This window comes from Heptranchias perlo, chromosome 5 (genome assembly GCF_035084215.1).
Source record: "Heptranchias perlo isolate sHepPer1 chromosome 5, sHepPer1.hap1, whole genome shotgun sequence".
Lineage (NCBI taxonomy): Eukaryota > Metazoa > Chordata > Chondrichthyes > Hexanchiformes > Hexanchidae > Heptranchias > Heptranchias perlo.
The window spans coordinates 76,649,099-76,665,611 of record NC_090329.1 but is presented as its reverse complement, the minus strand read 5'-3'; the positions used below and the strand labels follow the sequence as shown (position 1 = coordinate 76,665,611).

At 45.6% G+C, this 16,513-nt stretch overlaps 1 protein-coding gene across 1 annotated transcript in view; it reads left to right on the top strand.

Moving 5' to 3' along the window:
- dcbld1 (discoidin, CUB and LCCL domain containing 1) overlaps window positions 1-16,513 on the top strand; it is a 103,143-nt gene that overhangs the window by 80,473 nt on the left and 6,157 nt on the right. Inside the window, exons 11-13 of the mRNA XM_067984685.1 lie at window positions 10,949-11,050; window positions 11,618-11,705; window positions 15,272-15,312. Coding sequence (XP_067840786.1) covers window positions 10,949-11,050; window positions 11,618-11,705; window positions 15,272-15,312 — 231 coding nt within the window. The remainder of the gene's footprint in view (window positions 1-10,948; window positions 11,051-11,617; window positions 11,706-15,271; window positions 15,313-16,513) is intronic.

The following is a 16,513-nucleotide window of genomic DNA, read 5'->3' as shown; positions in this document are numbered from 1 at the left end:
CCACGCGCAATTACAGGTTAATAGGAGCCACTTACCTTTGGTTCTGGGTTCCCCGCTGCTCAGCTGCACGTCGGGCGGACTGCGCATGCGCAATAACATCTGACAGCTGGTGGAGCTTTATTTAAAGGGGCAGTCCACCAATGCTCCTCCTGCTGCAAACAACGAATGCAACATCATGGAGCACTCCAGGGGGAAGGCTGCCCCAAGATTCTTGGACTCCTCACTCCAGCTGCTGCTGGATGGGGTGAGGAGGAGGAGAGAAACGTTGTTCCCATCGGATGGGAGGAAGTGCCCTCCCTCCATCACGAGGAAGGCATGGTTGGAGGTGGCAGAGGAGGTCAGCAGCTGCGGCAAAGTTGCGGCACTGGACCCAGGTTCGTGCAAGAGATTTAATGATCTAACCAGGTCAGGCAAAGTGAGTATACTTACGCATTCTCCCACACTCCATCTTCCACATCACCACTGCCACCACAACGCTCTCGCATCACTCCTCACATCCACTCAACCATCATCCTCACCGTGCCTGCATGTACCCACCGTCCCTGTCCCCATTCGAACACTACCACGCACCCCATTCCCCATACAATGTCATGGCCATGTTGCACACACACCCACCCATCCATCTCCCTCACGCTCAACCCACCCACACCAATGCATGCAGCGTCTCACCATGCAAGCATCACTTCATCACGCCTCTGTGTTCTGCCTTGATAAGAGAAGAGATGCCAAAACGCCCGGGAGAGGGCACGGACCGGAGGGGGCCTGCCACACCAGGTGGTGCTAACGGATGCAGAGCAGCAGACGTTAGAGATCAGCCGCACGCTGGAGTGCCTGTCCGTGATGGATGCCAAGGCTGGGGCTGCACAAACGGCCGGTGACAGAAAGCTAACACTCAGCACTCATGATAGCGAATGATCTTAGCACCACTTGACATCTGCCGCACCTCAACATCTGTCTACATGCCTAATATTGCTTTCTGTTCTCTTGCAGGGCCGTCTGCGAGCGCTGTGACGGTGGAGAGCGATTCCTCAGAGGACCTGCCAGTCTCTGAGGGTCCATCGTCACATCCGAGCCATGCATCCACCAGCGCAGATACACACACCTCGGTGGGTCCCCGTCCTCACTTAGTTGGGCTTGCACATGGTGAGTCACCACACACATGTGAGCACGAGCAGACCCTGGTGGCGGGCAGCCGTGGAGAGTCCGCATCGGTGGGAGCACTCTTCTCCAGGCTCTGCTCAGCTGGACCCAGATGCTGAACACTGGAGGCCAGTCGTGAAAAGGAGAGTCGTCGAGGGGCAGCAGCACATTGCCGAGGTGCTGGAACAGGTACCACGCGCACTCTCCACAATCGCGCAGGTGATGGAGGAGTCCAACTCCTGCATGAGGGGAATGGTGGCACAGGTACAGGAGGGTATCTGCGAGATAGTGTCGCGGGTAGGTACAGGAATGTCTGCGATGGAGGAAGGGCTAGCCTCCCTTGAGCGTCAAGCACGGCTCAACAATGAGTCTATCCAGGCCCTGACAATGGCCGTTCGGACTCAGGGTGAGCAACATTCTGCCGCCTTAAACAGGCTGACAGATACATTACAGGTGGCCTTCCAAAGCCTCTCTCAGGTCCTCCAAACTGCCATCCAGCAGGGTGGAAGGAGTGATGTGGGCCTGGGCCACGAGAGGGATGATGGTGAAAGGGGACATGGAAGTGGGGACACATCTCACCCATTGCCCCCTCTCAACCAGTACCCGCAATGCTGCCCCCTCTCCAGGTGGCCGAGTCTGCCCCTGTGCAGGTGGAGCAGTCTTTGGAGGGGCCCTCACGGGCACCAAAACCCAGAGGGCGTTGGCCCAAAGCATCTAATCGGTCAGGGCATGGACAAGAGCAACCTGCCACTACCTCTGCTGGAGCCACAGGGGTAGCACCACGTAGGGGTTCCCGAAAGCGCAAGGCGAAGGTGTTGAGCACAAAGGGAATGCAAAAGGGTGTATGACTATTTGTCATGTTTTTTATTTATATTTGTTTAGTTCACATCCACAATAAACCCCATTGTTATCACCACTACTGCCACATCTTGCCCATTCTTGACTGGCTTGTGCAATAGGTCCCTTTCGTGGGGCTCACCATGAAGACGAACACCTGGTCCCACCCATTGGGTCACTCTGCAGTGGGTGCAGGTGTAGTTGCACCACTGTTCTGTGCAGGGGGCAGGGGAGGGGGCTGGTATGGCCACTCCTCTGTCCAGGTTATGAGGTCTGGACTCTTCAGACAGTCTGATGTTAGGAGAACCGTTCACATATCAGCGACTCCCTGGCCTCACAAGCAGCCAGGTGAGCCGCTGTTCTGCCCATGTGTCGTTCCTCCTCGGCCCCCTCCTTCTGCTCCTCATCCTCGATTTATGGGTGGCAGATGTGGATGGGGCATCCTCCAACGGCACCCCTCTCTGTTGTGCCATGTTGTACAGGACACAACAGACGACTATAATGTGTCCCACTCTGTCTGGTGCTATTGAAGCACTCCCCCAGAACGATCAAGGCACCTGAAGCGCATCTTGAGCAGCCCTATAGCATGCTCAGTTGTAGACCTGGTAGCGATGTGGCTGTCGTTATACCGACGCTGTGGCTCAGTGGTGGGGTTCCACAGAGGTGTCATGAGCCACGTGTGTAGGGGATACCTCTTGTCCCCGAGGAGCCAGCCCTTGCGGGTGTTGGGTGAGTGGAAGAGGGGCGGCAAGGTGGACTCCCTGAGGATGAAGGAATCGTGGCAGCTGCCAGGGTATCTGGCGCACATGTGAAGGAATCTCTTGTGGTGCTCACAGATGAGCTGAGTGTTGATGGAGTGATACCCCTTCCTGTTGATGAACAGTCCTGGCTCATGTGGAGATGCCCGTATTGCTATATGGGTGCAATCGATTACACCCTGCACCCGTGGGAAGCCAGCCACAGCATGGAATCCAACAGCCCCCTCCATCTGGCTGCGGTCATCCATGGGGAAGTTGATGTAGTGCGAGGCCCTGTGAAACAAGCCGTCGGTGACCTGCCTTATGCACTTGTGTGCAGACGACTGAGAGACGCCGGTGATGTCCCCGGTGGCACCCTGGAAGGATCCGGAGGCGAAGAAGTTGAGGGCAGTGGTGACTTTGACAGCGACAGGTAAGAAGATGCTGCTCGGTCCATCCGGGAGCAGCTCGTCATTAAGGAGGCTGCAGATGTCCGTAACTACCTGGCAACTGACTCTGAGCCTCCGTATGCACTGCTCCTCAGAGAGGTCCAGGAAGCTGAGCCTCGGTCTGTAGACCCTGTGGCGAGGGTAGTGCCTTCTGCGACGCATCTCTCTCTGCGGTTGTCCTCCCTCCTGCTGTGCAGGTGGATGTGTCACAGCACTGTGTTGTGGAGCTCCACGTGTCAGGGGCGGACGGCGAGGCTGGTGATGCTGTTCGTCCTCTGAGGAGGTCATGACTGCAACTACGGCGGCCCCCATCCGGAAGATGTACATCTGAGGGGGCCCGCACGGTAGGAAAGTGTGTCCGCACACCAGGGTTGAGGTTACAGGTCGGTGAATTTTCTTGTTGGGAGGAGGGTGGTGGAGGCCAAACTTTGTCCAAATTGACGGAGTGGCCTCCTGCGATGGTTAAGGGTCTCCCCCCACCACCTGTCGGATGGACCTTTGCAGCTGCCACAGGCTGCTGGCCGCTACACGTCCGTTTGAACTGGGAGTGTTTCCCTCAGTACGGAAAACAGTCTCTGTCAATTGCAAAATCCCAACCCTCCTAATATAACCAGTCAATTAGGTCTGTAAACGACCTGAAATATCAAGATAAATACTTCAAGTGGCACCCTGCTGGCTTTAATTACAGGCAGGAGTCCCACATGCGGGGGCTGCGTGTGCATGTCGGCGCGTCTGTGGGAAACCTGGAAGTGGGCGGGTTGGAGCCCCCCCCGCTAGGAACGCACCCGATGGCGGGTGCTAAAATCGACCCCTTTGTGTCCTCCTTACAGCTTACTTTCCCACCTAGCTTTGTATCATCAGCAAACTTGGATACATTAAACTCGATCCCTTCATCTAAGTCATTGATAGAGATTGTAAACAGCTGAGGCCCAAGCACTGATCCTTGCGGCACCACACTAGTTACAACCTGCCAACCTGAAAATGCACTGTTTATTTCTATTCTCTGTTTCCTGTCTGTCAACCAATCCTCAATCCGTGCTAATATATTACCCCCAATACCATGAGCCCTAATCTTGTGTAACAAACTCTTTTGTGGCACCTTATTGAATGCCTTTAGAAAATGCAAATATACTACATCCACTGGTTCCCCCTTATCTACCCTGCTAGTTACACCCTCAAAAAAACTCTAATAGATTTGTCAAACATAATTTCCCTTTCATAAAACCATGTTGACTCTGCCTAATCATATTATAATTTTCTATGTGCCCTGTTACCATATCCCTAATAATAGATGCTAGCATTTTCCCTACTCCTGATGTCAGGCTAACTGGCCCATAGTTCCCTGTTTTCTCTCTCCCTCCTTTCTTGAATAGCGGGGTTACATTTGCTACCTCCCAATCCACGAGAACCGTTCTAGAATCTAGGGAATTCTGGAAGATCAAAACCATTGCATCCACTATCTCTGCAGCCACCTCTTTTAGAACCCTGGGATGTAGACCATCAGGTCCAGGAGATTTGTTGGCTTTTAGCCCCATTAATTTCTCCAGTACTTTTTTCTTTATTAATCTTAATTACTTTAAATTCCTCACTCTCATTAGACCCTTGGTTCCCCACTATTTCTAGTATGTTTTCTGTGTCTTCTACTGTGAATACAGATACAAAATCCTTAAAGTCTCTGCCATTTCCTTATTCCCCATTATAATTTCTCCTGTCTCTGTCTCTAAGAGACCCACTGTCACTAATCTCTTCCTTTTTACATGCTTATAGAAGCTCTTACGATCTGTTTTTATATTTCTTGCTAGTTTACTCTCATTCAATTTTCTCCCTCTATCAATTTCTTGGTCATCCTTTGCTGATTTCTAAATCCTTCCCAATCCTCAGGCTTACTACTCTTTTTGACAACATTGTAAGCCTCTTCTTTTAATCTAATTGACATTAGTAATAAGGTTCCATCCCATAACTTGTCAGCTATTATCGGATGCATGTCACTTTAATGCACAGATCCATCACTTGTAAGTGAAACTGCCATTGAAAGCTTGTATGTACTACTTTATGTCCAGTTTTGCTTTAAAGATTTTCCTGTGGCTCATAAAGATATGGAAGTAGTGTATCTGAACGTCGTCAAAATTGGGTTAAATCACCTTAATGGTGAAGCCCTTTTTTAAACTTGTGCTGATATTGGCAAACTCTGTTAAAATATATGGATGAAGGCCATTTGAACTCTTTATTGTTTACAATTTTTAACGGACTTACTGACCAGCAATTCTCCAGTTCCTGCACTTTTTTTCTTTTGTCATGAACATAGTCATTAAAGCTAGCCATTCAGACCTCCTTGGAATAAACAAAGAACTGTACAATCAATTATAGTCAATTACTCAGCTGCAGATGATGGGTGCAGTGACTCATTTTAACTCCATTATGGCTTCACCGAATGTGCCAATGGTTTTGCTCTGTCTCCTCACAAGCTCTACATACCTCATTCCATTTAGTGACCTATGGAAATCATTACTGAAATAATACACTAACTATAATCTCAATTAAATATTTACTGGATAACTTAATTACTGTACAATGACAGCAAAGAAACCCTGGTCTAAGATATGACAAACTCAGCAGTCTTTAGCTGTTATGAGTTCTTCATGAAATGAAACACAAAACATTAGCATGCAGGTACAGCAAGCAATTAGGAAAGCAAATGGCATGTTGGCCTTTATTGCAAGGGGGTTGGAGTACAAGAGTAAGGAAGTCATACTACAATTGTACAGGGCTTTGGTGAGACCTCACCTGGAGTGCAATGTACAGTTTTGGTCTCCTTATCCAAGGAAGAATATAATCACCTTAGAGGTGGTGCAACAAAGGTTCACTAGATTAATTCCTGTGATGAGACGGTTGTCCTTTGAGAAGAGGTTGAGTAGAATGGGCCTATACTCTCGAGTTTAGAAGAATGAGAGGTGATCTCATTGAAATATATAAGATTCTGAGGGGGCGTGACAGGGTAGATGCTGAGAGGTTGTTTCCGTTGGCTGGAGAGTCTAGAACTAGGGGGCATAGTTGCAGGATAAGGGGTCGGCCATTTAAGACTGAGATGGGGAAATATTTCTTCACTTAGGGTTGTGAATCTTTGGAATTCTCTACCCCGGAGGGCTGTGGATGCTGAGTCGTTGAGTATATTCAAGGCTGAGATAGATTTTTGGACTCCAGAGGAATCAAGGGATATGGGGATAAGGGCAGGAAAGTAGATTTGAGGCTGAAGATCAGCCATGATCTGATTGAATGGCGGAATAGGTTCGAGGGGCCGTATGGCCTATTCCTGCTCCTATTTCTTCTGGTATCTAACCTTTAATCAGAAACACAAACGTTCTACCCCTCCTGTTATCTAGCACCTTTCTGATTCATCTGAGTAGAAGTATCTGAATCTGGCTCCCTAGGGATTTTCAGAAATCCAGAGGGTAGGAGAATCATTGGGGTCAATTTTAACTGCAACGGGCGGCAGCGGGTTGGCTGCCATCTTACAACCCACCTGATGGATTTTTTTTTATTCGTTCATGGGATGTGGGCGTCGCTGGCAAGGCCAGCATTTATTGCCCATCCCTAATTGCCCTTGAGAAGGTGGTGGTGAGCCGCCTTCTAGAACCATTGCAGTCCGTGTGGTGAAGGTTCTCCCACAGTGCTGTTAGGAAGGGAGTTCCAGGATTTTGATCCAGCGACAATGAAGGAACGGTGATATATTTCCAAGTCGGGATGGTGTGTGACTTGGAGGGGAACGTGCAGGTGGTGTTGTTCCCATGTACCTGCTGCCCTTGTCCTTCTATGTGGTAGAGGTCGCGGGTTTGGGAGATGCTGTCGAAGAAGCCTTGACGAGTTGCTGCATTGCATCCTGTGGATGGTACACACTGCACCACAGTGTGCCGGTGGTGAAGGGAATGAATGTTTAGGGTGGTGGATGGGGTGCCAATCAAGCAGGCTGCTTTGTCCTGGAAGGTGTGGAGCTTCTTGGGTTTTGTTGGAGCTGCACTCATCCAGGCAAGTGGAGAGTATTCCATCACACTCCTGACTTGTGCCTTGTAGATGGTGGAAAGGCTTTGGGAAGTCAGGAGGTGAGTCACTCACCGCAGAATACCCAGCCTCTGACCTGCTCTTGTAGCCACAGTATTTATGTGGCTGGTCCAGTTAAGTTTCTGGTCAATGGTGACCCCCAGGATGTTGATCGTGGGGGATTCGACTATGCTAATGCCGTTGAATGTTAAGGGGAGGTGGTTAGATTCTCTCTTGTTGGAGATGGTCATTGCCTGGCACTTGTCTGGCGCGAATGTTACTTGCCACTTATCAGCCCAAGCCTGGATGTTGTCCAGGTCTTGCTGCATGCGGGCACAGACAGCTTCATTATCTGAGGAATTGCGAATGGAACTGAACACTGTGCAATCATCAGCGAACATCCCCATTTCTGACCTTTATGATGGGGGGAAGGTCATTGATGAAGCAACTGAAGATGGTTGGGCCTAGGACACTGCTGCAGCAGTTCCTCAGGGCAATGTCCTGGGGCTGAGATGATTGGCCTCCAACAACCACTAGCATCTTCCTTTGTGCTATGTATGACTCCAGCCATTGGAGAGTTTTCCCCCTGATTCCCAATCACTTCAATTTTACTAGGACTCCTTGATGCCACACTCTGTCAAATGCTGCTTTGATGTCAAGGACAGTCACTCTCACCTCATCTTTGGAATTCAGCTGTTTTGTCCATGTTTGGACCAAGGCTGTAATGAGGTCTGGAGCTAATTGGTCCTGGCGGAACCCAAACTGAGCATCGGCGAGTAAGTGCTGCTTGATAGGACTGTCGACGACACCCTCCATCACTTTGCTGATTGAGAGTAGACTGATGGGGCGGTAATTGGCCAGATTTGATTTGTCCTGCTTTTTGTGGACAGGACATACCTGGGCAATTTTCCACATTGTCGGGTAGATGCCAGTGTTGTAGCTGTACTGGAACAGCTTGGCTAGAGGCGCGGCTAGTTCTGGAGCACAAGACTGCAGCACTACAGCCGGGATGCTGTCGGGGCCCATAGCCTTTGCTGTATCCAGTGCACTCAGCCGTTTCTTGATATCACGTGGAGTGAATCGAATTGGCTGAAGACTGGCTTCTGTGATGGTGGGGATATCGGGAGGAGGCCGAGATGGATCATCCACTCAACACTTCTGGCTGAAGATGGTTGCAGACGCTTCAGCCTTGTCATTTCCACTCACCTGCTGGACTCCCCCCATCATTGAGGATGGGGATATTTACAGAGCCTCCTCCTCCCGTTAGATGTTTAACTGTCCACCATCATTCACGACTGGATGTTTCAGGACTGCAGAGCTTTGATCTGATCTGTTGGTTGTGGAATCACTTTTCTCTGTCTATAGCATGTTGCTTCCGCTGTTTAGCATGGTTGTAGTCCTGAGTTGTAGCTTCACCAGGTTGGCACCTCATTTTTAAGGCACGCCTGGTGCTGCTCCTGGCATGCTCTTCTACACTCCTCATTGAACCAGAGTTGACCCCCTGGCTTATTGGTAATGGTAGAGTGAGGAATATGCCGGGCCATGAGGTTACAGATTGTGCTGGAATACAATTCTGCTGCTGCTGATGGCCCACAGCACCTCATGGATGCCCAATTTTGAGCTGCTAGATCTATTTTGAATCTATCCCATTTAGCATGCTGATAGTGCCACACAACATGTTGGATGGTGTCCTCCGTGCAAAGATGGAACTTCATCTCCACAGGACTGTGCGGTGGTCACTCCTTCCAATACTGTCATGGACAGATGCATTTGCGACAGGTAGATTGGTGAGGACGAGGTCACGTAGGTTTTTCCATTGTATTGGTTTGCACACCACCTGCTGCAGGCCCAGTCTGGCAGCTATGTCCTTCAGGACTCTGCCAGCTCGGTCAGTAGTGGTGCTACCAAGCCACTCTTGGTGATGGACATTGAAGTCCCCCACCCAGAGTACATTCTGTATCCTTGCTACCCTCAGTGCTTCCTCCAAGTTGTGTTCAACATGGAGGAGGACTGATTCATCAGCTGAGGGAGGGCGGTTGGTGGTAATCAGCATGAGGTTTCCTTGCCCATGTTTGACCTGATGCCATGAGATTTCTTGGGTCTGGAGTCAATGTTGAGGACTCCCAGGGCCATTCCCTCCTGACTGTATATCACTGTACCACCACCTCTGGCCGGTCTGTCCTGCCGGTGGGACAGAACATACCCAGGGATGGTGATGGAAGAGTCCGGTGTCCGGTGCCTAGTGGTCCGATGCCGGGTGGTCCTTCCGATTTTATTCTTCTTATGACTTTTAGTGAGATTTTACAACTGAGTGGCTTGCCAGGCCATTTCAGATGGCAATTAAGAATCAACCACATTGCTGTGGGTCTGGAGTCACATCGGCCAGACCGGATAAGGATGGCAGGTTTCCCTCCCGAAAGGGCATTAGTAAACCAGATGGGTTTTTACGACTATCCAGTAGTTTCATGGCCACCATTACTGATACTAGTATTTTTAATTCCAGATTTTATTTAATTAATTGAATTTGAATTTAAATTCCCCAGCTGCCTTGGCGGCATTTGAACTCATGACTCTGGATTACTAATCCAGTAACTTAACCACTATGCTACTGTACCCTATTTTCCTTTCCATTGTAAATCATGTGGGGTGTAAAACAGGTGGCCAAACCGCTGCCGCCATTTCCTGCCTGGTGGGAACAGTTTAAAATCAACCCCGCTGTGTCAAGTTTGTTTTGATGCTTAATCAGTGCTTTTATTATCTAGTGCCTTGCTATAAAAGGTTTTCACTTATTTCAATAATAAGATCCAGGTATAAATCTATTCTCTATTTAACACTGGTGGGTGGGTTGATACATCCCATTTCAAAATGTATTGAAAACTTCCCTGTTACGCTCTGTCTATGGCAGAATCCATTTAAACATGTCAACGTGTACTTGCAATACCAGATAGAAAAACTGGATATGTGTGTTCAGTGCTCCAATGATAATATTGCATGGGAAGATTTCCAGCTGTATTTTCTTCTAATGCATACCATATATAGTTTCTAATGCAGTACTTTATAGTTAAGCACCGTAGGACATATTGCTATGTTAAAAGGGCTATATAAATGCAAGTTGTTTTTAATTTAAATAAAATTAGACACAGTATACTCTTAATTCAAATGATCTGATAATTTGATTTTTAACACTACTTTGTGATATTTAAATGGCTTGATTCTAATTATTGGATAATTCAAATTTTTTTAGCACATCAACAACTTTTAATTATCAACAGTAAACTGTAACCTAAGTTTTAATTTCCCTAATGGTGGATTGGGAATCCAAGCCTTATTTGGGAGCAAGACCTTTGAATTGATTTAGGTTAATTCTGGAGATCACCCAGATGCAGCAGAGAGGGGAATACAGCTGAGACATGAGATGGGGAGATGGAGAAATCAAAGGGAAACAAAATGGAGCATACAGGGGAAGACAGACAGACCAGGAATCCCTGTAGAGAACATGTACCCTGGGGCTGGCTATTAACAGGCAGAGGAAAGATTGAAATAAAATAAATAAAAATATCACTGCTGTAATCAATTATGTGACCTATCTTTTGATTCAACGCAATGGGTATGTGGTGGTGTCCACACTGAACGATTAACAGATGTGATGTAATCCTTGCCAGTTCAAGTGACCTGCAATTGATTACTGAGAAATAATGCAGTTAAATATATATATTCCTTTCATAAGACAAATTATTTTGCATTTTCCAGCAATTACAGGTAATAAACAAAAACCTACTCGTCATATAGATATACTGGAAAAAGAAAATGTGAACAAAACAGACCCTATAATTACGAAGGATATTAACTGCGGTAAGATCTTACTGTAATCACTTGTTTAATTTGATTTTAAGCAACAGCTGGGCAGGGATTTGTGCCTGAATTGGAGTTTGTAACATAAATACACTTCCCCTTTATAATGGTTTTCCTCAAGTCATTTTGCTGTTCAAGGTGGAGACTAAGGCCCTGAAATCCTGCCACGGTTCTACCTGTCACCCACCGTAACTCCAGCAGGAGACCAGCAGAACCCTAAGGGAAACAGCATAAATAGATATTTATGTCATTTCCCTGCGAGTTTGCTGGTCTCCCACCAGAGTTATAGTGGGAGACTGGTAGAACCCCAGCAAAATTTCATGGCCTATTAATCATCTTACTGTTACATCAACTAAAATTGACAATTGATTCAGTAGGCAATTTTCTGGTAGAGAGATGCTGCTGGTTTGGTTTATATTTACAGGACACTTGCTGGTCCTCCTTACTTTGGTAAGAGAACTGTTTTTTGTGAAGCTGTAATTAAGAAAAAAAAATAGCACCAACCACCAGTTCCCTTGTGCTGGGAGAATTGTGTAATTTACTCATTTTTCTTCTCTCTTAATTCAGGAATAAGGCTTGTAGCTATTGTGGTTCCGGTTGTACTCTCTGTAACCCTACTGATTCTGGGAATTTACATTTTCAAGAATTTAAGAAAGTAAGTGCATTAAAGCAGATTATTTCTGTCATTTCATAATTCAGTAAATCAACTCAAAGCGGGTACTCTATAGTGGGCTCGTAAATCAGTTAAACTATTTTTAAAAATGTTTATACACATCCAAATATATACTTTCAGGTCTGGATATTCTTGCTCCCATTCAGTCTTCCTGCCCCTTCTCCCAGTCCCAAAAAAAGCATTTTTAAAATTTTCTTCAATGGATTATCATTTTAACTATGTACAATAGGGTAGTTTGAAAGTCTTCTCTTGGTAAAGGCTCTCCAGGAGAGCATATTATTGTGTTTAAAGTCTAGGCAGATCTTTAGTCTAAACCTAAATTATCCATCTTTGGTAGTTTGCCTATTGAGTGCCATTAACGACTATATCTATCTATTAACAACTAGGGTTCAGTGTAAATGTGTTCCCACAAAGAAAAAGGGTGGAACTCTCAAATCTAGAACCCCCTGGATGTCAAAGAGCATACAGGTAGGATGACACAAAAGTTGGAAGTGTAGTGAATAGTGAAGAGGATAGTTATAGACTTCGAGGATATAAACAGGCTAGTGGCATGGGCTTTTTTTGATATATATTGATGACTTGGACTTGGATGTACAAGGCACAATTTCAAAATTTCCAGATGACACAAAACTTGGAAGTGTAAACAGCGAGGAGGATAGTAATAAATTTCAAGAAGACATGGACAGGCTGGTGGAATGGGCGGACACATGACAGATGAAATTTAATGCAAAGAAGTGCAAAGTGATACATTTTGGCAGGAAGAATGAGGACAGGCAATATAAATTAAATGGTACATTGCTAGAGGGGGTGCAGGAACTAACCTGGGGGTATATGTGCACAAATCTTTGAAGTGGCAGGACAGGTTGAGAAAGTGGTCAAAAAAGCAAATGTGATCTGTAGCTTTATAAAGAGAGGCATAGAGTACAAAAGTAAGGAAGTTATGATGAACCTTTATAAAACACTGGTTTGACCACAGCTGGAGTATTGTGTCCAGTTCTGGGCACCACACTTTAGGAAAGATGTGAAAGCCTTAGAGAGAGTGCAGAAGAGATTTACTAGAATGATTCCAGGGATGAGGGACTTAAATTACTTGGATAGACTGGAGAAGCTGGCGTCGTTCTTCGAACAGAGAAGTTTGAGAAGAGATTTGATAGAGGTATTCAAAATCATGAAGGGTCTAGACAGAGTAGATGGAGAGAAACTGTTCCCATTGGCAGAAGGGACAAGAACCAGAGGATGTAGATTTACGGTGATTGGCAGAAGAACCAAAGGTGAAATGAGGAAAAACTTTTTCACGCAGCGAATGGTTAGGATCTAGAATGCACTGCCCGAGGGGGTGGTGGAGGCAGATTCAATCATGGCCTTCAAAAGGGAACTGGATAAGTACTTGAAAGTAAAAAAATTGCAGGGCTACAGGGAAAGGACGGGGGAGTGGGACTAGCTGGATTGCTCTTGCATAGAGGTGCTGTAATCTTTCTATGATTCTATGATTCTTTACAGGATACATCCTGTAAAAATGCAGTGCACAAATGAGAGGAACATCACCTTATCGAATGCCTTTTGAAAATCCAAATATATAACATCCACTGGTCCCCCCCTTATCTACCCTGCTAGTTACACCCTCAACAATGTCCAATATATTTGACAGATATCAATGGATGGGTCAGGTAGGCAGAAAAGTGGCAAATGGAATTCAATCCGGAGGTAATGCATTTGGGGAGGACAAACAAGGCAAGGGAATACATAATAAATGGGAGGAAACTGTGAGGTGTAGAGGAAGTGAGGGACCGTGGAGTGCATGTCCACAGACCCCTGAAGATGGTTAAGAGGGCAAACGGGATACGTTCCTTTATTAGCCGAGGTACAGAATATAAGAGCAGGGAGGTTATAGAATCATAGAAGTTACAACATGGAAACAGGCCCTTCGGCCCAACATGTCCATGTCGCCCAGTTTATACCACTAAGCTAGTCCCAATTGCCTGCACTTGGCCCATATCCCTCTATACCCATCTTACCCATGTAACTGTCCAAATGCTTTTTAAAAGACAAAATTGTACCCGCCTCTACTACTGCCTCTGGCAGCTTGTTCCAGACACTCACCACCCTTTGAGTGAAAAAATTGCCCCTCTGGACCCTTTTGTATCTCTCCCCTCTAGTTAGGCATAGCTAGAGTACTGCGTACAATTATGGTCACCACATTACAGGAAGGATATAATTGTACTCGAGAGGGTACAGAGGAGATTTATGAGGATGTTGCCAGGACTGGAGAATTTTAGCTATGAGGAAAGATTGGGGTTGTTTTCTTTGGAACGGAGGAGGCTGAGTGTAGATTTAATTGAGGTGTATAAAATTATGAGGGGTCTAGATAGAGTGGACAAGAAGGGCCTATTTCCCTCAGCAGAGAGGTCAATAACCAGGGGGCACAGATTTAAAGTAATTGGCAGAAGGATTAGAGGGGAGCGGAGGAGATTTTTTTCACCCAGAGGATGGTGGGGGTCTGGAACTCACTGCTTGAAAGGGCGGTAAATGCAGAAACCCTCATCGCATTTAAAAAGTATTTGGATATGCACTTGAAGGAGCCGTAACCTACGAGGCTATGGACCAAGAGCTGGAAAGTGGGATTAGGCTGGATAGCTCTTTCTCGCCCAGCTCGGACACGATGGGCCCAAATGGCTTCCATCTTTACCGTAAATTTCTAAGATTCTATCTTCATATTTTAGACTCAAGTCATCACCACAAATACTTGTTTTGTTCTTCTACTAAAGCACTGTTTAAGAAGTGGTGAATAAATGATCACTAATGCTGTTCTTTTGATCAATATCTTGTCCTCTCTTGGATTGTCAGGCCCTGAAATTCCAATGGTTTGGTAGGTATAATCAGGTGGCTCTACCTAGGCAGGAGGTTGGGGGGATTGAAATTTGATACTTAGAGTGAATATACCAGTTTTACATCCCATTTGAGTTCTGCCTTAAACTCTGCAGGATGTAAGGGAGGGTGTAAGATGCACCTGCCCTAGCTAAGGTGCAACCATGCAAATGAGGGTTTAGGCCAGGTTGACATCATAAGCCCCAAGTTCCATCATTTCCATCCTAGGATCTGCTATTTAACCTATGCCATTATAAAACAGGGACAACATAGGCCATCAGCTGAGGAAGGCTGCGTTGGAATTTTAAAGGTAGATTGCTGTGTTTCATTGTAATAACGCTACTGCATGTTGGGGAATCTTTTTAAAGAAACATCACTCCATTTAAATTTTTCTTCCTGTAATTGAATCGCTGTAAAACAAAAGTGATGACATTTTGTGATCCTTTGCAGGAGGCTTTAGTGAATGAACCATAGTTACATGCTGAATTGACCATATTGAATGTGCAGTACAATAAAAACATAAATAATTGGCTGCTTATTATTCTTCAGTTAGATTTTCTACAAAATAGCACATAGAAATTGAGTTGGTACCTTAAGTTTTTCGGTTTGTAAGAAGAAAGCATTTTTATAGACAGCTGTTGCACTATGTTATCTAAATTCTAATAATTACTTTTTTCTTGCAGCAAGAAGACAGATTCTATTGGTACTTCCAGTCAAAAAGCAGGTTAGAAAGAAACACTTGCATTTGTATAGCTCTTTCACGTGACAAATCACTTTAAATTTCAAGATTACATCATTGGCTAAAATCACTGTTGTAATGTCGGAAACATGGGAGCCAAGCTGCGCACAGCAAGATCCCACAAACAACAATGTGACAATGACCAGATATTGATTGAGGGATAAATATTGGCCAGGTGACCTGGAGAACTCCTCCTCTTCTCTTCGGAATAGTGCCATGGGATCTTTTGCATCCGAAAAACAGCACCTCTGACAGTGCAGCACTCCCTCCGTGCTGCACTGGCGTATCTGCCTAGATTTTGTGCTCAAGTCTCTGGAGTGAGACTTGAACCCACAACCTTCTGACTGAGAGGTGAGAGTGTTACCACTGAGCCATGGTGACATCGTAACTAAGTGTTGAGTAAAATAAGTTTGATAAATGTGCAGTGACCCACAAACCTGCACTGTTGCAAAGTTCAGCATTAGCCAAAAACACACACCTGCTAATAAATGTGCCTTTAAAATATTTTCTCTATGAACTATGGTAATTTTCTGTAATAGATCAGCTTAATATTTGCAAGCAATGAAAAATTGTTGCCAGATTTCTCTGTAGCTAGTGTTCACCATTCACATTTCTGGGAACCAACAAATTAAGAAAACATCTGAGCGCAGCTTGTAAGTTTTGCAAATTTGTGATATTGAGCTGTGGGGAGAGGATAATCTTAGTACTGACATAAGCTAAAAAGATTTTAAACAGGAGTCATTGGTGGAGTTTAAAAATATACAGGACAGTTTGTGCCATTGTATTTTGTACATTTGTCTTTTCTCTTTTTAAGTTTTGTGTATGCAGGTTGCCATCTCAGCCATAACTTCAAGGGAACATGTTGCACTAGGACACACACATCTCATAGCTAGGACAGAAAGTAATCAAGAGCTATTGTGACTATAGTGTAGAGATATCTAACAGCAGAGAAGCACAGTGAAATATAGAATGTTCTGTAATTTTAATAATAAGGAGGAACTGGCTTTTTTGATTCTCTTTGGAATAATGTAATGGTTATAATTAATTTACAAAAGTCCCCATTCATCCTGGTCTAGTTATTCAGTATTGACCTACACGCCAAAGAGCTCTGAACACTTTTTTAAAATTTTCTTCTGGGGTGCTCGGGTGTCTTTTGGGACCCATCAGTTAATTGACAAATATATTA